At 29.4% G+C, this 26,602-nt stretch overlaps 1 protein-coding gene across 7 annotated transcripts in view; it reads left to right on the forward strand.

The window, feature by feature from the left end:
* The window catches only part of LOC112210929 (probable histone-lysine N-methyltransferase set-23), a 179,003-nt gene extending 161,147 nt beyond the window's left edge, over positions 1-17,856 (forward strand). For 3 of the 7 annotated variants that reach the window (XR_010843879.1, XR_010843878.1, XR_010843881.1), the window contains exons 2-3: positions 6,471-6,555; positions 17,562-17,856. Coding sequence is in view for 2 of the 7 variants with exons in the window: in XM_067049113.1 (XP_066905214.1) it covers positions 3,647-4,188; positions 6,471-6,555; positions 9,726-9,743; positions 17,562-17,645 (729 nt within the window). In the remaining 5 variants the exon portion in view is untranslated. Of the gene's footprint in view, positions 1-3,556; positions 4,189-4,400; positions 4,609-5,067; positions 5,114-6,470; positions 6,556-9,725; positions 9,744-17,561 lie in introns of those variants that run through there. The other 4 variants (XM_067049113.1, XM_067049114.1, XR_002945382.2 and 1 more) reach the window with 4 other exon arrangements.
* Positions 17,857-26,602: the final 8,746 nt, after the last annotated feature.

Genomic DNA, 26,602 nt, shown 5'->3' on the forward strand with positions numbered 1-26,602 from the left:
AGGAATGCTCCTTGATAATATAGTTTTCATGATATCGATTTTTAAAATATGTTTATTCCAAGGAGTAAAATATACGACTAAGGAGTGATAAAACGAAATATAGCGCCTAAATACTGCATTAATTGTAATAGAAAATATTTATTTAGTAATGATCTGTCTCAACTTTTTTATCATAAACGATTTTCAATAAAAACCATAGTTTGAAACTATAACAAAAAAATGTATCCTTCTTAAAAATACTTGAAGCATTTTCACTTTTTCACTATTATCACATCTATTATAATAATAAAATCCAACATAGAACATAATATCCAATGTTGTATACAAATATTGTTTTGAACACCTCATATAAACAAACATCATATGTGATTAGTTTTACTAATGAAACTAAAAGAAGCTTTTAGTACTACGTTTTTATATTGATGAAATAACATAATTGGGTAAACTACTACCATGACTTCATAGAAAAATAAAATTACGAGGAAAAATGCCAAAACAGGCTAGTAGAGATTCATTACATCAACGGTTTTTATAACTAGATCACAATTAACGATTAGAAGCCCTAAATGAGAAAGAAACGTTATCTCCAAGGAGGATAATAACAGACAAATAAAATCAGTCACATTCAGATTGTTGATCATCCATAAAAGAGCTCTGAAATTGCACCTAAATTGTAGAATGAATCATAACAGACAATTTTTTGTGACAGAATATCAGCAGTAAGTGAAGCTTATATTGCTGAATTTTTGGGCATCTTCTTTCGGCTACGCTATTGACTATAATATGTCAAATGATTACTGACATATTAGAATTATATCCTACGATAAATCATTAAATCATAAACTTCTGACACCTTTCGAATTCATAATGTACTTCATCAAAAAAGTTCTTTTCTTATTTTGGGTCCGTTGACAACTAGATGAATTTACAAGAAGAACTACAAACTTTTGTCAAAGTGGATGTGTATAATTATTAGTTCTGACTCCAATCGAAGATGTGAGGTACTCTATATTAGAAGGCCTCGAAAATGTATGTCCATGTGTAGCTGGTTAGAAGATAAATCGACAGGATGATTAGCAGGTTTTACGGGTATTCAACGCAAATCCTTGCAGGATGAAAAATTCACTCCGTAAGGTAAGGCTTATGGCCGTGAAGGTGATGGTAAGTCCTACACGTATTCGTTGTAGGTCCTTTCAGGATGGAAATTCCACTCCGTAAGGTATGCGCTTAAGGTCGTGAAGGGGAAGCCAGTCCTACAGGTATTTGATGTATGCCCTAACGAAAGGACAGAAGCTTCAGTGGGAGTAGAAGTCCTGAGAAGGCAGAGAGTCCGAGAGTTCTTGAAAAATATGGACATTATACAATGAAAACTTCGATAGAACTTTTTTTTAATCTTTATTGAATTGCCAATAAGAAATGAGAGTCTGCCAGAAGTGATGTTCATGATATTTGCCAAAATAAATTTATTTATAGTTGTCCTCTTCCTGTTTTAAGTAAATATTTCAGAAGTGATTTAGGATCGTCACTTCCTGGGGGTGGTTAGCGGGATGAGTTTGCCGGGAAGAATTGCCTTCTAATATTTTTTGTGTTATGATCTCCTCTCGTGAGATTGTGACATGTCGTACATCGACCAATACACTCGTTATAAGTGTATGAATGAGTATAAGTATTTGAAAGGTGAGATCTGACTGGTAGACTCTCATTGCTTTATTGCCAATGCAATAATGATCCAAAAAGGTGCTGTCAAATTCTTCATAAGATAATGTCAATTATTTTTCATGGGCTCTTGGACTAAGAGTAACTAACAAAACATTTTGATCTCTCCAAAAAAAAGTGATAGAATAAACTGATCTACTGATGTATATTACTTACTGCCACCATAGGACGAGAATCCCTGAAGGGGGTATTCAAACTTTGGTTTCTTGAGTTTCGTTTAGTCATCTCATTAGGCTATTGAAGGATCAGAAGCTTATATTGCAATCTTTATGGATTAAAATAATAAATTGATGAATATTGCAATATATGAGATGCTTATTACATTTTTACAATTAAATTATTCACAAGATACGGTACATACATCAAAATAAACGTTTGTATGATACATAGTTGTTGTTCACGTCTTTGCTGGTAGGTCGCATCATATCGGCCCAGAGTGGTTCGCGCGGCATTAAGTAGTTACAGTATAAACCTGGATATAGCGGGGTCGTTACACTTTTAACAGTATAATTGGTCTTCTCTTGTTGGTATGGCTGATTCAAGACTTCTTGTAAGATCTAATTATTTGCGTGAATAAACTCTTCGCTCTACCATGGAGAAAATCTTGTTTGTTTTAAGCCAGTAATTGATTACGAAGTTTTTCCCTAAATACCAAATATTTTTTTAATTGAATTTTTTTTTCCTCCAGAAAGTAGCAAAATTTAGAGTGTTGAAGTTTCAATAAAATTTAAACGTTTGTAAGTGACTACTATTTTATACATTTAAATCCCTTAAAGGAGACCAGAGGAAACATTCTACCCATATTGACCCAATAAAATCAGGGGAATCTTCGGATTTATATCCAAAGATTAGATCAAGATTTAAATGTCAAACCTCAGAACAATACCACTGGGAAAACCAGGACCTTAATAGATAAAAAAATATAGGAGAATTAGATGTATTTTTAATGAAGAGATAAGATGTACTTCGTCAATTAAGAATTTTAAATCTATAACCCCAAACAATTGTAGCTACAACCTATATTTGTATACACAGCATAAGTGGTATATATGGTATATAAGTTATTTTTGAAGAATGAAGTAAAAAATTAAAATATTAAAATGTATATTAAGTAAATATAAAATAAATGCTTCATTTATATAGTTTTTGATTACAGAGTACAATAGTGCACTATCCAATAAATACATAATATCCAATATTTTTATTTTAATATGTGTAACATTTTTATTTTGTAATATTTATTCTAATATTAAATATCTAATACTAAATATTGTCAGACAATAGAGTTTCATACATGAAAGATGTATTAAATATCGATATTTTTAAGTTAGAAGAAGTAAACGTGGTGGGGACTGCTGCTGAAAAAAATTTGTGTATAATAACCTAAACTTTAAATAAGCGGGAAAGAAGAAAGCGTGAAGGGAAAGAAATTTCCCCTCTTGAAAACGATTTATATTATAAACTAACCTACATATTTATTGATGTACAGTCTGGTCCAGAAATAATTGTTCCCGCTTTTTTTTTGGAGGCGCGATAGTTAACAATTACCGGGACAATACTAAGATACCCAATCTAACCAATTAGTCTTTATTTGGAACTAAATTTATAACTAAGTAAATGAAAAAACTCTACACTATTTAAATCCTAATTTCTTATTGATGGATTTGATTTACATTGCTAAATACTCATATATTCGATTTTCATTTATAAATGCTGATAAAGTTGTTTAATGATGGATCCGATTTCTATTTTTAAATATTGATGCTTAGAATTACCTAGTCAGTCAGTTGTGTCCTTACTAAATTTAAATCAAGATTTCAATAATCACGAACCTCTATGTTGGCACCTGTGTTTCTTGTTTAGAAGAAGGTAGCAGAGCAGGTTCTGTTGTTTCTTGTTTCGTTACCGGTATTTTACTACTCTACACAAAATGTTTCTTAATGATAATTATAGGCACCCAATCTCTAATGTTAATTATATTAAGGAGTCAATTTTAGGTCCGGGTGGGGATCGAGAAGCATTTTACTCATGGTTTGAGACGACTTGCTCCTGTTCTGAAGAATCTGAGTGTACTAACCAAAGTGAATGCGAATGCATAAGCAAGTTTGGCCCAAGTTATTCCAATGGATTATTGGCCACAGATATCTTAGCTAGCGAAAGGTGCGTCTATGAGTGCAGTGCCTATTGTTCATGTGGCTTTATGTGTCACAATAGAGTGGCCCAGAAGGGGCCATATCCTCATCTGGAGATTAAAGAAGCTGGTAGAAAAGGGTTCGGTGTCTTTTCTTTGAAATCAATTTTAGCAGGCACATTCATTGCTGAATATGCTGGAGAAATAATTAGCAAACAGGTAGCAGAGGAAAGATTCAATGTCGAAGGCAAAAATAAATACATTTTAACCCTAAGAGAACATTATTCTGAAAATTTAGTTGAGACTTACCTGGATGCCTATTCGTATGGGAATGTATCAAGGTATATTAATCATTCCTGCTCTCCCAATTGTGTTGTGGTTCCTTTAAGAGTAGGTTGTGTAGTCCCAAAAGCGGCGATATTTTCTTGCCGATCCATATCAGAACATGAAGAAATCACTTACGCTTATGATGAAAGCTTAATCATGAGTTCTTCTAAATGCTATTGTAGATCTTCTGATTGTAAAGGGTACTTACCTGCCAACAATATTTTTGAATAGCCAATGTTAGAGTTTCTTACAATCAGCATTTCTTTTTGAAATGTTCACTTTTACCCTTATCGTTCACTTATAAAAGTGGTCCAATGAATCGTTTTTGTTTAATTACGTCATGAGAGCAATAGGAAGAGAGGAGATCTTTTAAATTGAAGTGATGTTGAAGATGCTTCTTCAGGAATTTGAATTTATATTTCGAGAACATGTTTGTAAGTACCTTTAACATCATTGACATAATGTGCTAGATATGATTTCTTTATTTCTGATTAAATATGGTAATTTATTTGTTTATCATATTCATCTTATACTTTTGTAAATGAATCTGGATGTGTAATTTATTGTTCCAAAAGTCTAAATATCTGGTGCTGTACACAGACCACACAGCTTTTTTTATCGCTAACTAGGGGAATTGTTAGTTATTTCAATTAAATAAAATTAAAGGAAACTTTTTTTGAAAATTTGGTATTTGAATACTGTCAGACCACACACAAAAAAAAGTACAAAAATAGTAGAAAAAACTATTTAGTTGTTGGCAATGTTTCGCCCCACTTTGTAGAGCTGAATGAGAACAAGATAAAAACATGGTAAGATGCGATAAAATGATGAAAATATACTACATAGAAAGTTGTGGAAAAGATGATGTATAAAAAATCTAACTTCTACTCCCGCTTTTTATCACTCTGTCTGAATTCTCATTCTACTTTCTGGACTCAAGTGAGAAAAATATCTATTATATATACCTTTATCTATCCATCTACCAAAATTTATTTATCTACTAGATTTATTTTGTTATCATACTTTTATACGGCATTTTTTTTTCTTTCTCTTTCCTTCTTTTAATAATACAATATTTATTATTACTTCACAAACTAACCTGTCACTATTCATTATTCAACCAACACTTTAGCAATTCTACCTCTCTTTACTATACCTGTTTTTAGTTTATATTCTATTCATATATATTTATAATTTTTTGTTTACTACATTTCCCTCTTTTATATCAAATATTTTTATATATCATCTTTTCTACAAATTTCTATGTATATTCTCATAGTGTCATCATATCTTACAATGTTCATATCTTGTTTTCATTTAGCCCTACAAAGTGGGGCTAAACGTTGGTTACTAATAAATAGTTTTTCTGCTATTTTTGTACCTTTTTTTTTTTTTTTACTGCCACCCAGATCATCTTCGTATGAAAATAGAAAGTGTATAAGGTTTCATTTTGTTTATTTAATGTTTTTAAATGTAGAATATTCAATTCATTTGTATTCTGACCTTGTGTTTCCATTTTTTTACAATTTAGGACAGAAAAAATTGAATACAAGAAATAAATATATACTCTATTGTTTTCCATTTTCAGTATAATCTTAAACTAATTTTTTTTTTTTTTTAATATCAATTGCAATAAAAAATTACCATTTTATAAATGTAGTGATGTTTTATGAACTGTTTGATCAGCTTACTTTTTATTCATTGTTAGGACTTGCCTTTTACATATTTCATGCATTTTACTGATTTAATTTTGTATTATATATAAAGAAGAAATTTAATAACTTAAAATATGAAGATGGTCAGGGTTACGGTCAGAAAAGAACAAAAAGCAATTGCAGCATTGCTGTTTAACCTATCGCTTTTAACAGCCCTGATGAAGCCCTGCAAAGTGGGGCGAAACGTCGGAGATTAAATAGTTGCAAACTATTTTGTTCTTTTTTGACCATAACTCTGACCATCTTCTTCATATTATAATTTTATATTATTTTTAATAAATACTCATTCAGAAGTTTAAAATAATTCTATAATTTTAAAACTAATTTGTTTTGTCAAATTACCCTCACTAATATGTTAGATGAAAGCAGGGTCTGTTACAATCTGTTTCTAACAAATAATGATATTTATTAAAACAAATAATATTAATTGTTTAAATTATCTGATAGTGTTATATATTGGTTATAGTATTAAAGACCATTTATTTTTTATAACATTTCTTGAATTATCAATCACTCAACAGTTTTTTTTTACTTATAATACTTTCGTTTATGAAAAATCTGACTAAAAATGTCTGTTTCAGAGCTTTCGCAAGAATATTATGTATCTGTCAGGACCAGAAATTGCACCATCGCCACAGAGGAGCACTTCGAGCCAAGTATAATCAGGTAACTATTTTAATTTTTAATCACTTAATGTTCAGATATACCCATAAGAAACTATACAGAAGAGTCTTTTATTGTATGATATCAATGTTGATTGTGATGTTTTAATTTGAGTATACAACCTTTTAAACACTTCTTTATAATAATGAAAGGATTGTTTGACAATGAAGTTATTTTGAATCCCTTAATACTCCGATGTTGGTACCCTTAACAGTTAAAACCACCGATTTGTGAGATCCTCTCCTCCAATTTCATTATATTTCAAGTTTTAATAATCCTTGAACTATGAGGGTTTAATAAAATTCAACATTCATTTCGTAGATTTTATTTAATTAAATTTATTCACTCTATATTTATTTTTAAAACTTACTTATCTACTACTACACTTTGAAATATTAGCACTTTGACAACGGTTGCGAACATATTGCCATCAAGCTGTGGTGGCTTAGGAACACATATGACTACAATGTGTCGTCATTGGAGGTCACTTTTCCAAATTGCATTTGGAATGGTAGGAAGAGCTAGCACTTCCCATTCACCTTGGATTGTACCGAACCGTGTTTAGTACTGCCCTAGCTTCCATCAGCTACAATCGTTTTTTGTCTTCTGGTTTACACTCCTTCAATTTATTTTTACTATCAAATTTATTTTTTGGAGTATATAAATTTATTTACTTAGGTATTATTTTATTTTACACACTTCCATTAACATTTTTTACATGTTCAAAAGGTTTTTTTTTTTAATTTAAAAATTATTTTTTAAATTATTTTATGTTGTCTAAATGTTTCATAGAAAACGTGGTGATATACAATATTTTTCTATAGTCCTTATTCAGTAATTCAGTTAAAAAAATCCACCAAATATTCATTTATCAGCTAATTGATAGAGAATTCTTGCATTAGTTATTGGAGGAGACTTAGACCCAGCATCAGGGTTGTGACACCATGATTTGAATTGAATTCAATATAGTGTCATAAGAGTGGAGTACTGGCATGGTTTCTTTGAAACCCGGGAACTTTTCAACAAAATAGATGATCGTTCAGCAAAGGTAACACTGTTGTCACCTTTGGTTGCATAGATCAGAAGGATAGAAATGTGGGGAGACCTCCAACCTGACCGGCATAAAGGAAGGCACAAACAAACTACCTCATGGATCTGAAAGATCTAGCTCCAGTTTTTAAGTATTAATTAACTGCATTATAATATTTATATTATACTTAGAGCACTTTTTAAAAGTTTTTTTTATCAAATTACATGGGTTTCCTCAAAAAAATAAGGCTAGCTTTTGTTCACAGTTCTTACTTTCATTTAACTTAATAAACCTTCTCCTTGGAGGTAATTGTTTTTGATCCAATCAAGTTGTGGAGAATTTATGTTTCTTTCTCATACTTCTGAGTTTTTAAGCAAAGATTACATAAGTGGTTTTTGTATGTAATTCTTTCCTTATGATTTAGCCTTTCTACTCCATTTATTTATATAAGATTTTTTTTATCATGAATTTATGATTCTTCATTTAGTCTGATAAATTGATTTTGATGACTTCCTTACATCTTAAAGGCTCTGTTCGGGCTAGGTAGATAAAATTGCTCCCAAGGAGATAAATCCCTGCTGTCTTACCCATATATACACCTCCACAAGAAAGTCCTACTACCCAAGTTGCAGATCTCTAATGCCTTCCTTAGCCCTATAATTAGCCAATGTATCTTGAAACTGTCATTTTTTACCACTTATTGTTATTTTTTTTTTATAAGTACTATATCCTCGAAAACTTACTCAATTTTATCATATATCATAGACAGGAACTATCAAAAGTTTTTAGATCATTCTCAGGAGAATTTTTGGGTCATTCTCCAACATTTAGAACACTCCTTTTAGTTGCTATTTTCTGAGAAAAACTCAAAAAATTGTATTAAAACGACTATAGCTCTGCAGGGTGCTAAGCAGGCACAAAGCAAAGTCGTTAGACATCTTTATGTACACCTTATTGACATCTCCAAATTTTTTCAGGTTATTTTTTATCGGTTTATTTTTTTTTACTTAAACACAATTTATTTGATTGTTAACTATTTATATTGGGAAAAAATTAAATATAGTTCAATTTACATAAATATGGAAATAACTCATTAACATATCAAAACACATAACTTTGTTAATCTTGGATTTAGGAAAGATATGGAACTTATGAACAATTTTAAGTTCTTATGTCAGCTTTGATATACTTATCCTCTGGGATTAAAAAGGAGGATTACCATCTGCAAACTTACATTAATTTGGCATGTTCTCTATAAAATTAAATTGAAGAATGTTTATATTCGGTTGTGACAAGAAAAACTCAAATTTTAAAAAAATTATTGATGAGTTATTTAACTATACTTGAAATATTTTGCTTTAGTGCCAGTAATTGCAACTGAGTATTTTCACTTCATTCATCATTTCTGTTGGATATTGTCTAATATTGAATGACACAATTGATAAATTACAGAAAAATACTCATTCACTGATACTTAGATGAAAAATTCTCTTGCCCATTTCTTATTAATTGTTTCAAGAACCAATGCCACTTGTACTAGGGGATGGGTAGAACATATGGTCACTCATGTTTTGCAGTTTCGACCATTAACATTTTCCAATTAAATTTTGGAGAAATCATTAAAGATTGATCTAAATGTTGATGGAACACATTACTGCATTAGAATGTAGAAAGTCTTTGCTAATTGTATCCCACTAAGAAATTTGTTGAAACAAAAGTTAATAAACCATCTCTGTTGAATCTATATTTAATAATTTTTTTTTTTAGTTTCTTGATCCAATTCATTGAAGTAACTTATTAAATCTAATGTTTTATTTTACATGAACATAAATATATTTAACATTACATTTTAACTCTTAACTAATACATTGACTGCCAATATGAGATTACATAAATTATGCATTATTGGCTAGTTTGGCTTATGATGCTAACTAAAAGATAACACGTCTTAGGCTATAACACAGACATAGGCTACTAGTTATCTTTTAGTTGGTAGTCAATGTATTAACACCTAATGTAAAATAATTTTAAAGTTCTTTATAAGATGATATATTTGAATATAGATATTTGAACTTTATAACTCTAACTTATCATGATTTGTTTAAATTATATCTTATTCTATTAATTTTTTTTATATTCTGAGAATGCAGCCCAGGTCAAGGTACATAGGTTCTTAGCATGTTTGTTCACAAAACTTAGAAATTAAATGCTTTTTTTAAAATATTTCAAAATTATTATAATAATTTATGATGTTAATGTACTTTCTTATAATTTTTAGAACTGTTTTTATTTATTGATTTAGTTGTTGGTGATAATGTACCATATTTTCTTATATTTCTTTAACTGTTTAGTATTAGTGATGATTTTTTTTTTTTTACTTTCATTCTTCAAAGAACTTCTGTCTGCTTTTGGTTCCAAAGGTGAAAATTACTTAGCTACTAAACCTTAGTTATAGGGAAGAAACCTATTAATTTTAATTTGACAGTTTTCGGACATTTTAAGGATAGACAAGTAGTTTATTTTGAAGAAATTTTATTTAAAATTTCTAAATTGACCAAAAACATCATGATGGACAGAGATCATCCAGAATACTCAGTATTGTGAGTCAACTTAGTAAAGTAATTAACGAGCGCGCGCGCACACACACACACAATCTCATGTAAAGGTTGTCACAGATAAGGTGCTCCCTTCCCCCTTTAAATTCTAGAATGCTAAGAATATCAGAATGAATTTAGGGGTCACAATTTGGTATTCTGAAGTTAGTTTGAGGAATATTAACCTACCAGGATATTCCTTCAGTAACTCTAACTCTTCAATTTCCAAATGAATGAAATATTTGTTTTGTTTTGTTTTTTTTTTTAAATGTTAAGACAAATTCCCAGAATGCTAATTTAAAAAAATGCAGAAACATAGTTTTTATACAAAGTTCTAAATTTCTCCTAAGGAAAGCATACTTAGTTACAAAGAATTGAAATTGCTTTAGAATGAGTCTACTTTCATGCTAAATACTAGAGTGACAATAATAAATATATATATTTTTCCCTCTTTGATGCACAATCTAGCTCTTCCACTATAAGACTTCTGGTTGCCCAATTTAGTGTTATACATTTCAACCACCTGGTTCATCTTCTTTAAAATGTTGTCTTACGTCCTCAAGGTGAGGGCAGTTTTTAAATGGCTTGATGTCATGTCCAATGCAAAACATTATGAGTAATGAGGATCATCTCTAACTCTGATCCTAAGGAATCATGGTCAGTGACAGCTCTAAAAGCGGTAACCGACTCGTGGTGGGGAAGAACAGGTGGTATAGAAATAGCTTGAACAGATGAGGGCTGCCCACTGCTTCCCTTCTACACACTCTTGGTAAAGTTGCTGCAACTTATCACTGAAAGATGTATTGATAAGGATTTTAGCCGCAGAAAAACTAGCTCATAAGGCTCAGGCTTCTGGGATCGTTCTTTGGCTTCTTCTTCGAGGGTGTCGGCCTATTCATTTCCCCAGATACCTATGTGCGAAGGGATCTTTTATAGTGGCATAGTTGCTCCTTTCATGAAAAGCCTATCTAACAGTCTTCTTCCCTCCAAAACTTCATGAGAGTTTGTTGGTCTTTTGTTCCATAGGCTAACAATGGCAGCTTGTGAGTCGACAAAAATAACAGCCTTGCATAGTTTTCATTTAACAGCATATTCAAACCCAAACAAACTGCAAAAATTTCACTGTCATTGTTTGTTTGTTTTACATACATATTTATAATTATTATAATCCATTCCTCTCTCAGAAACTCTTATGAAATTGATTCCCAAATGGATAAAATACAAAATAATAAAAAAATTAATTGACTAGTAACTACTAAAAACAAAACGCTATAAATAAAATATGAATTCAATCAATGAATGTTTAGATGTTTCCTGTTATCAAGCAAGGTCGAATTCATATATTTTGTTAGTTAAGTGAATGTTCCACTATCAATGCAATTGTAAATACAAATATCCTTTCATTCAAACTTTAAGGGAAGAAAAATCTTATCTAAACTTATAATCTAGAGTCTGTTATCTAAGACAATACTACTAAAACATCTCTTACTACCGATCTATCTTGGGCAAATCCACACCAGTTTATCCCTCAACTCCCTTGCCATTTTAGTCAGTTTCATCTAAAATTTGTGGTAGGTTAGGGTAAGATACAGGGGAAAGTTAGATAGTCTTCCCATACTACTCAGAGGTATTCTCTTGGCTAATGGGCTATAGTTTGAATATTTAGAATGGTACCATAGTATATTTCATAAAACCCATGCACATCCAGAATCTTACCTTATTATTATACCTTCCATCTCGGTATAATCCGTTTCATCTGTGTTAGTCTCTGCTAACGTAAGATTCACACAATTAAAATTATGGTGGTGAAAGATTTCGCAATATTAATTTTTTTAAATGAAGTCAAAAACAACTTATTATTGTGGAACTAAATCCTTTTAGAAAAATATTGAGGTAATACAATATATAGGCCAAAACAGTGTGGCTGCACCTACATATGACTTATACTATAATTACCTAGTGATTAATTTTTGGTACTGAGAAAATATATTTATAGTATTTATTTGGTTTTGGAGAAAGAAAAGACGACTGAACAGAAGAGATTTAAATGAGTGTATAGTTATTGCATGACATATGATGTACAGGCAGGGAATGGAGTGACTGTGGGTGGCAGCTTAGGTAAAAAAAGATTTGTCAAACCCAGCAGTTCGGTGAGGTGGTGGGTAGAAGTCATATAGATGGCCTGGTTGTATGGGATTGGCCAGAGGATTTGAAATACAAGTTATGTATGATATAGGAGGAGCACTGAGTTCTAATTACTTAGAAAAGGAAAGATGCTAGAAAATACAGACATTGGTAGGAAGGGTAGAGCTAAATCAACACGGCGTAATACTTGGTTATATACCTATCTCTTGTGATCCCAAAAACAAATTTTATAGAGCATACACATTTTTTTTATAGTAAATAACTTAAAAATACTCATCACAAGTAGAAATGTGTTCAGTTTTTACAGTTATACTACTACGATCAATTTAGTATAAAGCAGGTAGCTCCCAAAAAATGTAAAGGCGTTAAATGAACCTATTTAACACCTTTACTTCAAGTTATAATACAAATAATCAATTATATTTTCATTTTGGAAATAAAGAGTAACTTATTCTTTTTTAACAAGTGGAAATTGTTGAAATGGTTAGGTTTAGTTTTAACCAAATTTTAGATACTGCAATTAAGTAAAGAATTGTTCATAGTGACTTGGAAAAGACTATCCATTGACATGTGAGATGAGGATTTTTAAGCTTATGTTAGAAATAGAAAGCTAGTAAAAGTCGGTGGTGGGTCAAGGAGTAGTTACTGAGATTGTTGGATGTAGCCAAAATTATGAGTGTGTATAGTTAAAATTGAGTGTATAGTGCATAGTTAAAAAATACATTTGTTAAGTTACCATGGTCTTTCTGCCATTTTTTAATGAAGTTAATTTAGCTATTGTTTTCACTACTAAATAAATTGGAATTATTCCAAATAGAATACATGTAGCCTGATATGAGAGTTGTTTAATATTTATTCTGTTCAGAAAAACTTTTTATTAGTAATCAACTGCTTTACCCCTTACCTTCACCAAGTATGCTGGCTTGTTTTGATCCTTTGACTTGAGAGGCCTGGTTTTCTTCGATTTTTTTTTTTATTTTAGAAGTTTATAGCTTTTTTTGGTGATTCATACTTCCCTTTGTCATTTTTGAGATGTAGTCCATCCATAATAGTCTGGGCATTCCACAAAGGTGACATCAAATGAGCTTGACTTTCAATAATTTATGTAGATCCAGGTCTTCATTCATGATGAATGCAGCATAGATGGTTAAACCACTTCAGCTGCTTGTTTTCAACAGTATCTCTTAACACGGGTACAACAAGGTCCCTCTGTATCCTCTTATTTCTTATTTGGCCTATCCTTGTTTGGCCTGCCTCTCTCCAGAGATACTTCATTTCAGCAGCCATAACTCTATTCAGCGGGATCCTATCTTAACTCCCATAAAGAAGGGTAGGTACGTAGACAGCCTTTTAAGATATGCAGTTTGACATTGTTTTCCATCTCCTTTTCCCCACCACAGTGTTACAGAGCCGTTCATCACATTATTTGCCTTTTTTTATTTGTAGTAAAGGACACAAATAAGTGAAATTTATTTAATTAGGGCCAATGTTTTACTCTGAATTTTAGGTCTTCATTGGGGTGAATACAAACATAATGAATACAAATAGTATAACAAGAAAATAAAAATACAACATATAATATAGGTGCCTAAGCAGTATGGGAAGAAAATGTAAAGAGTGATAAGTATAAAAAAACATACTATATATTCTTATCCTATAACTTTTCTCCCTATACTAATTAGATACCTATATAATTTTTATTTTCTCATTTTCTTGTTATCCTTTTTTTTTTTTTTTTTTTTTTTTACATTTCTTGTGGCTGTTATCTTGTTTGTATTTTCATGAAACTCAAGTTAAAACAATAGGCACTCATAAAATAAGTTTCACTTATTTCTGTTATTCACTCTAATTTCATTTAAAAAACTATTGTGTATATTCTATGTTTAAAGTAAAATGTTTAAGTTAGCTTTTTATCAAATAAATGTTTATGACATATTCACCTAAGGAACCTTTCATTGTGTTTGTGAATGAAAACTCATTTTTTAATGTTTTTATTACTGTTGGTTATGTGGAATGTTATTGTGTTCTATCACTGTTAATTTTTATATATGTTGCATGTTATCACTTCTAGTTTATCAATTAGATTAGTTTGATTTGACGGATGCAGTTTCTTTTGTATGAATTTCTTTTATGTATGTTATTCAAAAATTTTCTCAAAAACTAATTCCTTTGGCTTTAATTTGTTTAACTGTGAAATGAATTATATAAAATTTTAATGCTTTAATGTAAAATTTTTTCTGTTAATTTTTAAATTGAAGTTGGTGTTGTAAATTATATTTATATATATACTTATTATTAATTTTTTTTTTACTTCTATTGATACTAAAGAAGTGCTTTGTATTTTCCAGAAAATCACTGAATTATAACAACAAATTAATTTTAGAAATAACTTTACATTTTTATCAGTTAATAACTTCATTTATTATTACATATTTAATTGACTGCATTGAATATAAAACAACCATTTCCTTTGGCCTTCAACTTTCAATGTTCTAGAAAGAACTTTACTGAATGAATGTGGGGTAAGTGCATCATCGTCTCGTTAAATCCAAACCATTATCTGGCGAAGTCTACCCTTTGGGTAGAATGAATCCTAAATACTGATGTTTCATAAATAAGCCACGAAAGTTTGCTAAGGTGAAATATAACAAGTTTTAAAGAAATCAGTTCTAATCAATTAATTGAGATAGATCTTTTAACATCTACTGTGTAACTGATATTTCCTTAATTGGAATCTTCAGAACCTGTTCTGCTAAATACTTTTTGATTTATCTTTATTCTTGATAGTTTTCTAGTTTCTTTATTTAAATATTTACACATCCCTCATGTCATGTTGAAGGTATCTATATAAATATTTTAATGTTTCAGGGCTTCACCCCCATCTTGAAAACTAGAACTTTTGCAGTTAATTTTACATGCATTAACACTTAGCTAGAGCACATTTTTTGATTTCTAAAACAACATAAGTTAATTTCAATAACAATTCAAAATTCAATTTTTATGTCACTTTAAAGAAATAATCAAGAAGTTCTTTCCATCATTTCTTCATGATGACTAATTGTTTCAAATAGTATTATTTAGACTTGGTATTTTTAACATCTTACTTTTAATTCAGTCAATTAAATTTGCCTTCACATTTTTTAAAAAATACTATTGAGTGAAGATGGTAGTGAAGTCCCAAAATGTTGGTAAGTTTATAAGTTTTACTTATAAGGTTTTTAAGTAATGAAAGATGAATGAAAATAATCATAGAATTTTGAGCAAATATTAAAATATGTATTTATATTCAGTTTTATTTATATTTATTTAAATTTTATTTATATACTTACTTATTACTTTTCTTTTAATGAGTAATGTAATTGAATAATTTAACATAGTGAAGTCAGAAAAATGTTGCCTAAGTTGTACTTTTTTTTGTTATTTTTAGAAGACTAACTGTTCTAGAATAAAGATCAATATTTCATTTCATTAAAAAAAAGATAAATAACAAAATATATTAGCCATGAATTTTATGTAAATTGAAAGACTGCCCACAAAATCTATAGCACAAGATATAAATATTTCTTTAAAACTTGTTTGTCATGTTAAAGGTGACAGACATTATTTTCTTTTAATCTCAATAAACATAACAATAGGTGCTCAGTAACTTATTTTACCTTCTTTTATGGTGATCACTAACTACAATCTCCTTAGAATGTTTTGTTTAAAATTATCAATTCCTTGAGGGTTATCTCTTTACTGAGAATTGGAACTGGTCTCTTGTTTTAGGATTTTGTCTAGTAGATTCATCAGTTCAACATTTTTGAATCTATGAGATTGTGTAGTTTTAGGCTACCATGAAGCTGGGACTCCATACCACCAACTTGTACTGTCCACCACAAATTATGGATTATTTTCAGAATTCAAATCAAAATCTTTTTTATATGGAGAGGGAGGTTATTAAAAATTTAATTAAAGACAAACAAATTAATGAACACAATTTGAATATGTCTTGGGGCAATAGTTAAACTGATATTGTTAGTTTTAATTAGATTCATCTGCTTTTTATTAACCCATTCCAGACCAATTGAACACTGTGTGCAATTCATTTCTGATCCAAAAAGACCGACTGCACACCATGTGTGCAATGATCTTGAATTCCAATTATCAGTCAGTATGGAAGAAGCGGCCATTAGAACAAGACTGGTTTAAAACAAAATATTATCCCACAAGTTTGTAAAAATAAAATTTGATGTTGGTTTCAATTTTTTCTAGGGTTATCATTCTGCATTAAAAAGCTAAGGGTCATCCTTCCAGGAAAATTCATTATCTTAAACTGCTTCTTAAAAATTTATATTTATTTTGATGGATTATATCAATGGGTCAATTTTCCACTTGTTTATATCATGTCATTTTATAACTTATAGCAAAGTTACTTGTATCTATTTTTATACAGTTTTAAATAACAATAAATAAATTATTAAAAAAAAAGGTTAATTTGGTTTATATTCTTTTATTTATTTCATTTTATCTGTAATTATATTATTTTCTTCAATACTGAACCTAAAATATGGATTTTATGTTGCCCGACTATTTTTGGAATAAATGTTGTTCAATTTAATAATGTGTTTTTATTTTATTTTATATTGCACACCTGGTGTTTAGTCCGTCCCTTTAAAAAAAAAAAAAAAAAAACATTCAGAGGAGCTACCAGCACACACAGCATGCAATCATCTTATTTGTATAAAGGGGTGTTACAAAGTGACTGATTTCTATTACAAACATGTTTTTTGCCAAAACTGACCAATGTAAAACAAACAATTTTTTGGATTCTGGAGATGGTCTCCAAAAATACGTGCTGTCTCGAATGGGTTAATTCATTATTGGTGAAAAAAGAAACTGAGTATACTTTCAAGTGGAAGCTCTTATATTATAAATCAATATAATTAAAATGTTCTTCACTAGGAAGCAAGTCTGTATTGCTATACAGTTAAAGAAATTGGATACTAACTTCCTGGAAAATTCCATTTTATACATTCCCTATTCAAATTTTCTTTTTATCTATTAATCTCAATATTTTTTCAAAATGTAAATATAGAAAATAAGAAATATTTATGTATATCAACATAAGCACTAGAAGATAACCAGTATCTACTAGTTTCATCACCAATATTTGTTTAATATAAATTTTATAGAACCATATTTTTTAATATTTGTATACTAAAATTTATTTTTATTTATTAAAATTTTAATTGTTTCAGTACCTTGGTGGACATTCAATGGTACTAGCTCCAGCCTCTGTTACATATGCGACTGTTTGCCAGCATGGGATGTATTCAATGTAATAAGTGCAAGCACTAATGCGCTATGTTAAGATTTTTTTTTCAATAAATGATGAAAGTAATTACTTATTTCTCTCTACATAACAAGTTTTAAATAATTGTTTCATACTCATACTCACTGTATGTATTCGTGTTCTTCTTACATTTTTGTTCAAAGAAGAAATTAATTATTTCTTCTTATTGGTGTTCTTGATATTTCATCTGTATGTTTGTATTCCTATTATAATGTTAATAAAGAAAACAAATCTATTATCATGTGTTTTTATTAGTTAATCCTTCATCATTACTTTAAAATGATTTTTGTCTTGTTTGTAGGTAGTTAGCTTTATAATTTTCTCTTTTTAAAACACTTCCTAGCTAAGTAATGTAGATGACAATAGTAAAATGCTTGCATGTAAATAAAATCGATGTATTATTTTATTATTATAAATAAAATTTCAAGCTTATTTTTCTTCTTAATTGATAAATTAGCAAAAAATTTGCTCCTTTAATAAGAACTTTTTCTTAAAATACATATCTTTGAAAACACTGATGTAAGGTTAGTAAATGAAAATGAATGTTGAAACACAAACTACTACTATTTTGTAGCTACAGACCGGTGTGGTCCTGGGCCTCCTGAATGGGTCTTCGCCTAGTCAATCTATCCGCTGCAGACTCTTATTATTTGTGTGTACCCAGCAGGTCCATGGTATCCATTGCTATTGTTATCCACCCATCTTAATCACAATCTACTACTTTCTCTGGTTCTTGCCTTACAGTCTCCTCTGCTTGCATTCTTGCAATGTGGACAGCACATAGTACTTTGCCTATTTTTATGAGCCTTATTATCACATGTCCTGTAGATCCCAAAACCTCCCTATCTGTTCTCCTTTATCAGTTGCACTCAGTTACTAGTCTAAATATGCAGCAGAGAATTTTCCTCTAAAAAATAAATGAAGCCTATGCTTCTGAGCATATAAAAGTCCATGACTTAGAGCTTAGATTTAGTTATTATAAGTTAGATTATAACTTGCACATAATCCCGTCCATTGTTGGAGTCCTGGTTTCGAGGCATAGGTTAAAACAGGTACAACTTACGTCCTAAAGAGTGGGATAATATTGAGCTTCTAAGGTGTCTGTTGAGGACCAAATAACACCTGTTAGCAATGATGAGTGCTTGACTGATTTCTATGGAAATTGTGTTCAGGTTATCATTGACTCCAGATACCTTAACTGGTCAGCATGAATGAAGCAGCTTTGACCAACTTAAGAAACTCCCTTCTGAGTGACTTGAAGGATTTTTGTGGACACCTTAGAAGCTTATCATTATCCCTTTCTAAGAAGTGAAGTTGTTCAGGATTAGTTAAGTTCAGAAGAAAAGGCTTATCTCATTTCTGATAGGAGAAGCCTCTGCCACATACTTGGCCTATGAAAGAGAACAAGTGTGGATGTTTATGGGCTCTACAGGAGGGCAGGTATAATGAGGCACTTAGGCAGAGTACGTTATGCTGGCCACATCACAAGAATGACAGCAGAGAAGATAATCAAGAAGTTCCTGGATGGTAGACTGTATAGGACAGAGGAAGAAGCAGGCCAACATTGAGAGGGGAGGATGCAGCAGCCACTGATGCCTGGAACCTAATGAAAAGAAGCTCCACAGGAGAGAATGACCAAGCAAAGACCCACTGAGGAGGCCAAGGACCACACTAGTCTGTAGCCACATAGGATTAGTGTGCTTTTCAACATTCATATGCAATTACTTATAATCGAATCCAACCTCGAAGACCAAGATTGAGAGCCATAGGTTAGAACAGGCCTGATGATGCTAACTGACACTTCGTTAAGTAGGATAATGGTGAGCTATGAAGGTGTCTGTCGGGCTTTAATGGCACCTATTGGCATTAATCAGCAGTTGCTTTATTTTTAAAGATATTTTGTTTCCAGAGGATTTCATTGATCCCAGATACCTGAACTGGTCCACATGATAAAAGATGAATGAAGCAGCTTTATCCCACTTAAGAATTAACTCTACAATGTTTAGTTATTCTTCGAGAAATTGTTCTTTGACTGTGGGTAATTAATAAAAGGAAACTGGTCCAAATGCAGTCAAAAATGATTCAAATACTAAAACACTATTAACTAGCTAAAAAAGGGCCGTCCATAGCTCAGGTGGTTGAGGTGCAGGTCTCAGTAACCTGAGAACTGCGGATAGCACCAATTTGAATATGGCTTGAGGGTGAGGACCGAAATGAAAAACGATCTCCCACCATGGTTAAAATAGGTTGGTCACCTCTAGATAATTTCATCTCATGTATTTTATCAGCATTTGAGGTTTCTAAGGCAATGAATTTCTAAACATTACACAGATTTCTAAACATATCAATATGAAGAAAAACATTTTTTTGTTTTTTAGAAACCCAAATATTTATGAGCAAAAAAAAAAATAATAAAGGAGGTAAATACTGTGTTTTACTATTTAACTGGAGCAACTTACTATTCAATTCATCTTAAATCTATCAAAATAACTGTTAATTAATGAATCCATCTTGTTTCCCACTTTCTCTCTTTCTATATGCATGTGTATAGATATATATAATAAATACTTATACTTGTACAAATGGTGAATGTATATTGGAATAAAAAGTATAGTTAAGATTTTAAATAGTAAATGTTGAAATGTTATTTTTATATGTAAAATCTGCTTTAAATTATAGGCAATGATTAATAGCAATGTTTAAATATATGAAAATAGTACAATTAGGGATCAATAAGCCATAGGAAATTTCCCTGATAGATAATTAACCATGTTTTTATATATAATATAGTACAGGATATGTAAATAAAGACATGTTTTATTCATACACATACAGAGTAAACTGTAAATGATCTCAGGACTGAAAGAAATTATGATAGACTTCAAATCCAACAGAAAAGTTCATTTGGGCTATGGTCCGATTCCGAACAGTGAAGGAGTTAATAACAATTCTGCATTTTTTGTTGAATAGAAAGCAACAGTTAATTATAAAAATTAAGTAATTCCAAATTGCAAGATAGCGAACTAAACAAAATTTTCAACAAAAACAAGTTTAATTTGTCTATGTGAAAAACATGTAAAAAGGGTTCCTTTAAGAGGCTGAATAACCAAAACTGCTATTTTTCATGATATCATTATTATTCAGGATTTTTTTTATCAGACTTTCAATGGACTACAGATTATTTACTTTAATAAAGAATACTTAATATTCACCTCCAGTTATACGTTAGCAGGGCCTGATTGATTCGGCTCCAGCTTAGGAGTGACAACACTAACAAAGAAAATTTTTAAAATGAGTCAATATAAAGCTTGATAAGTCCTAGGTGATTTTGTCACATGACAAAATATAAAACCTAATTATTAAGATATTTTCTTGAGGAAAAATGTCTGATTGGATAAGAGTATTATAACCTTTATAAGATATTTTTCACTACAATTTTTGCAGTATGAAGTAAGTTCTCAAATTTTCCATTTTTTTGAGTTTTCAAATCATTGAGGGGAGGTAAAAGATCACACTCCTCAACTACCCTCTCCCGTAACGACATCCTTGATTAAAAGAAATGTAATGGAGAGATCTTAAGCACTTCTAACTTTCTAAATTAAAGAATGGAATATTTAAATTTTAATATGATGATCCTTCAGAAACTAAATGCCTCAATTATAATGATGGATTCATATGGAAAATTTTAATATGAAATGATTATCCTCTTTAATATTTTTCGATTTTCCTCATTTTGGTAATTTAATCCAACAGAACAAAAAACAAAAAAAAAAATTATATAAAATCGTTTTGAAGTTAGTTTTCCAATAAGAATCCTTCATTGGAAATTCAAGAGGTCAGTACGCTGGAAAAGAATAGGTTACTTCTAAGCCCACTTCACTACCACAAAACGTTATTCACCATTACTAATACCTATCTTAGTTGCATTTCAAAATTCTTAAAACTTAAAAAAAAAAAAAGGCTTCAATCCAGTCATAAACAGCTTTATAAAACAAAACAGTATACTTCCTCTTACCCCCAGCTTCATCAGTTCTGACATGTATCCTAAAAACATAAATGCCGTAGAATCAAAAAGAGAATAAAACATCCTTTATGGCAAATTTAAAACACTTAAATGAAGGTTTCAAACATATATTTTATTTATTTCAATAAAAAATACATAAAAAAATAATGTAGGAGTGTACCAGTAAATAAAATTATTTAGTATGAACTTTAGCATAGTTATGATCTGCACAACTACCATAACAGGTGTCCCTATGATATTCACCCCATCCTAATATCTATAATTTTTGGAATTTTTTTTTTTTATTTTCGCTGAATCATAAGTGTCATAGATAAAGTGCACCTCATTCTTTTAGTTAATTCACAGTTAGAAACACTAGAAGTTCAAAAAATCAACAATATCCCCAAAAGATAAGACCATATTTTACTGTTATGGCTCAGCGAAAATGAAATAGAAATTCTGAAAATTGTAGAAGTTAGGGAAGGGAATAAACATGTACAATGGGAAACCCTGGCTGTATATGTTGCAGACATGAGTATATTTTTAATTAAAATAAAAAAATGGAAAATTCAGTATCCAGTTTTAAATATTTTATATTATTGAATCAGATGGGCTAAGAGTAAAATATTGAATTAATAATGAAAACAAAAATCAAAATTAAACACTAAACCATTTTTTCGAATAAAAATAAATATCATGACAAATAATATCAAAGATAAATGATCCTATTGTAAAGAATTCAATATTGTTAAACATCAAAAGGAATAAAAATGAACAAAAAATAGATAATAAAATGGATGAAAAAAAACTTATTAGGTGTTATATAATTTTAATGAACACAGAAAAAAGTGTGAAAAAACTTCATAAAGAATTATATTAAAACTCACAGAAGCCTATAAAGTAATAATTATACAAAACTAATCTGCAGGAATCTGAGGGAACAATGGTTAAAACATAGTAAAACACATAAAGCACAATGAAATATCAGGTTATAGGCATTATTCCCATGAGATACAGAATTGAATCCTTAAAAATGAATTCCATTTTTCAGCCTTAAAAAAAAAAAAAGTGAATGTTGTATGATACATATTTATATGTGTGGTAATTAAAGGGGAAAAAACCTAGGTATTAACATAGTTGGATTCAATGCATACCCCACTACATCTGCAGTAGTAGGATAGGCATACTGGCCATCATTTGGAAATAAGTGAGGGATAGTTTTAACAATAATAATTTATTTTAAATAGTGATTCCAATAAACAACCTTTATGTAAATTAATGTATACTACATGATTGCAACTATATAATGAAATAAAATATTCTGATTTCAACCATTTTAATGAAGGATATAAAATAAAATGAATTATCAATAACACAATAAATAAAATTAAAACTTTTTAAAAAAGTAGTAAAATTAATAAACAGTAGAGTGCCCTGATGTAATTAAAATTATATCAGCGCAATCCCCCTGAATAATAGGAAGCTTCCTAAAATGATAGTTTTCAATGATTTTTGTAGACAACAGCAACAGTTCAAAAATACTAAAATGTTTTGAAACTCAAATAAACTACCAATTAATTAAATTTAAAAATAAATACCTATCAATTACAACCAAAATAATAAAACGAACAGCAACTTTAGTTAGTAATAAACGATTTAGGAGGTAATTTATTTAGCAAAATGATTAATAAACATCCAGCTCATTAAACAATAACAGATAATAGAAATGCAGTTAAAATAAGGCTGAAAAATGTATTTGATACTTAATTTCATTAAAAATAGTATTTATATCATTCTACAATAAGAATATCCAATCAATGCATTCATTTTTAACAAATTAGAAGTCGTCATTTTATACAAATATCACAAAATATTTATAAGAAATATAAAATAAATAGATATCTAAAATATATCTAAGCATTCTTGTATTGCTATAGAACTACCAGAACAGCTCTCTACAGGATAACATTAGATAAGTGAAATTGTGAATTTCTTTTTAAATTACTTAAACTACAAATGTACCATTATTAAATCATAATCATCAATAATATAAATGCAATTTATATTGTGAAAAATTAATTGTGAATATATAATACACCCTAAATTTGAGCCAATCATGTACATATATATATATATATATATATATCACAGGCAGCCCTTCAATGAAGAGAAGAAAAACAAATAATTAAATTCAACTGAAATGATTACTATATAATGATTTTCAAAGATTCCATTAAGTGTAAAATATGTATTTGTAGTGAAATATTTGAAAATCGAAAATAAAATATTTAAATAAAGATTATACTTAATAGTTTAGAAACAAAAATCTGTTTGTCTCATAAATAATTTAAAACTGTAGTTCTCAACAAGGCCCATAGCCTTTTCTGTGGAGAGGAGGGGGGGAAGGAGATATAATAAAGAACCATGATCAGAATGAGAGCATTTACAAAGTGGTCACAAGTATATTATTCAACAATGACAACTAAATAGTTATTGGCTGCAGTGAGGAAGGGTGATAGGGCAACATCCAGTATGGCTTTGTCTAAAGTGGATGGCTATTATATTCCAGTTTGAAAAGATGTACAGTCATCATATGGTAGGCACATGAAATAAAATTTAATCTTCTCACTTTGGATAGAATAAGTTGATAATCTGTAGGATATCTACCATTTCAGTCCAATTGAAGTATATAATAGTGTTAAATTAAATAGAAAACAATAACTAAAAAGTATTTGTCAAATAGGGACTAACATCAAGTCACAAAGAGGAGGATTACAATGGGACTCCAAAAAAGAATATGTACCCAGAAAGGTTGAGAACCACCATTTTAAAAGACGAAAAATGAATAAATATAAAGATAAAAGTTCAATCATTATTTTTAATAAATTTATACAAGAAAACAACATAGTTTTTTTGTTGTTTTTATAACATTAATATATAACAACTTTTAACATTAATCAGAAACATTTTAAATCAATTTTATAAAAATTTTAAAAAATGACAAAAAACACATGTGCATCTATCTATGCATTAAATTTATATCATGCAAATTATTTGAAATGCATCAGACTAAAAGTAAACTATATTTGATATATACATGCTAATTACTAAAATCTTTAAAACCCAACAATTATTATAATCAATAAAATATTTTGTAAATGTATGCTACTTTGTTTATTTATTTTTTTATTGCTAACTTATACTTTTTATCAAAATAGATATTCAATTTTATGAATATTCATGTTAGTTAGTTATAATAAATGAATTCAAACCCACTGCGAATCCTAATATATACATCTAAATATATTTAATATTCAAAAAATAACACCGTGAGTTCACTAAAACTAAAAACTAAATTGTTCTAAACAAATAATGTTTCAATTAAATGAATTACAATTAGCTTTTAAAATGAAAAATATGTCCATAGCCATATGTATAAATAATTTTTCTTTTTTATTTTAAACAAGATTCATAAATATTAATTTTTATCTTTATTTAAATAGTATCTAGAAATGTTACCAGACTGCCTGTGAGTACATGTGCATAGCCATCGGTTCTATGCTACAATGAAATTAGAAGAACAACTTTGCACAAGATCGCCAATGTGAGACACATATAATGTTACACTCCATAGAGATCAATATTTCTGTTCCAATAACAAAAATCAGTCTTTTAACAGCCCATTTTAAAAATAAATTGGATCATCATTCTTCACAATTTAATTTGTAAACATCAAAATAAAATTTATAGAAATAGAATGAATATTTTCAATAAAATTCAGATGCAATTCAAAACATGAATATTTAATTAAATATAATATATCTTTATTCTGTTTTGACTGCAATAATAAAATACTGAAGGAAACCAAGAACTTAAAAAAAAATTAAAGACTTAACCCTTTATAGGACATGGCTGATATATCTGGCTTCTCCCTGTTTTAAAAAGTATAATACACTCTGTTAATCTCATTTCGGGGCTTCTATTTTAAGTTAGATATCACAGATGATGGGTAAATATTACAGGGATTTTTTAAGTTGTAAGTGGTTGAATTTTTTGACCAGTGTTCATTGAGATCCTCAACTCGTAATAGGTTTTTTTTTTGTTTTGTTTTTTATTTATAAGCTGCATACTGCATACATTTTATTGGCTTGTTATCAAATTAGAAGTACTGGTTTATCGATGTACTGATAGCATATCAACTTAATTAAATTAATCACTCATTTGTTATTAGGTTTTGCAACAAGTAGTACACAACCAATAAATTTTTGGGGGCTGCTACTATGCTTTTCCACTGTTGAGTTTTATTTCCTAACTACTAGCTATGATGATAAACCAAATATTTGTTGTCAAATATTATAACTGATAAATTTAAATACATTATATGTATTTTTATTGAAATAATTATTATAGAATTACTAGAAACATCTAATCATTTTTTTTTTACTTCTTTTACCATATAGTAACTAATTGTGATTTATTTGCTGTAATGTCCAATAATTTATATCAAGTTTGTGTAACAAGGAAGATCTTGAAGAAGTGATTCTTGTTATGGTATTTTTTGATAATAAAATGAATTTTTTCATTAATAATTTTGCTATTTTCTACCTTATTTTAATTAACCATACAATATAAGTGATTGATATTTCAGATACAGTGTATAGATAATAAAGAAGTGAATAGGTTAAAAATATCCACATACTGGTTGCTAGATTAACCATGTCACTGCAATACTGATGCAAACTAAAAAAATCATAAAATACCTTAAAACATTATTCTGGGTTTTCTCCTTAGGAAGTCTGGTGAGTCAATTCATAAAAATTTTTTGAGGTTAATAAAATTCCATAAAGTAATTTATTTTAAATTAATATATTGTAGCACAACGTTTCGGGACCACTGTCTCATACCATATTCATGTACTTTAAACCTACAAACAACAATAATCC

This window comes from Halyomorpha halys, unplaced genomic scaffold, assembly GCF_000696795.3.
Source record: "Halyomorpha halys isolate HHAL.00 unplaced genomic scaffold, Hhal_1.1 Scaffold646.1, whole genome shotgun sequence".
NCBI lineage: Eukaryota > Metazoa > Arthropoda > Insecta > Hemiptera > Pentatomidae > Halyomorpha > Halyomorpha halys.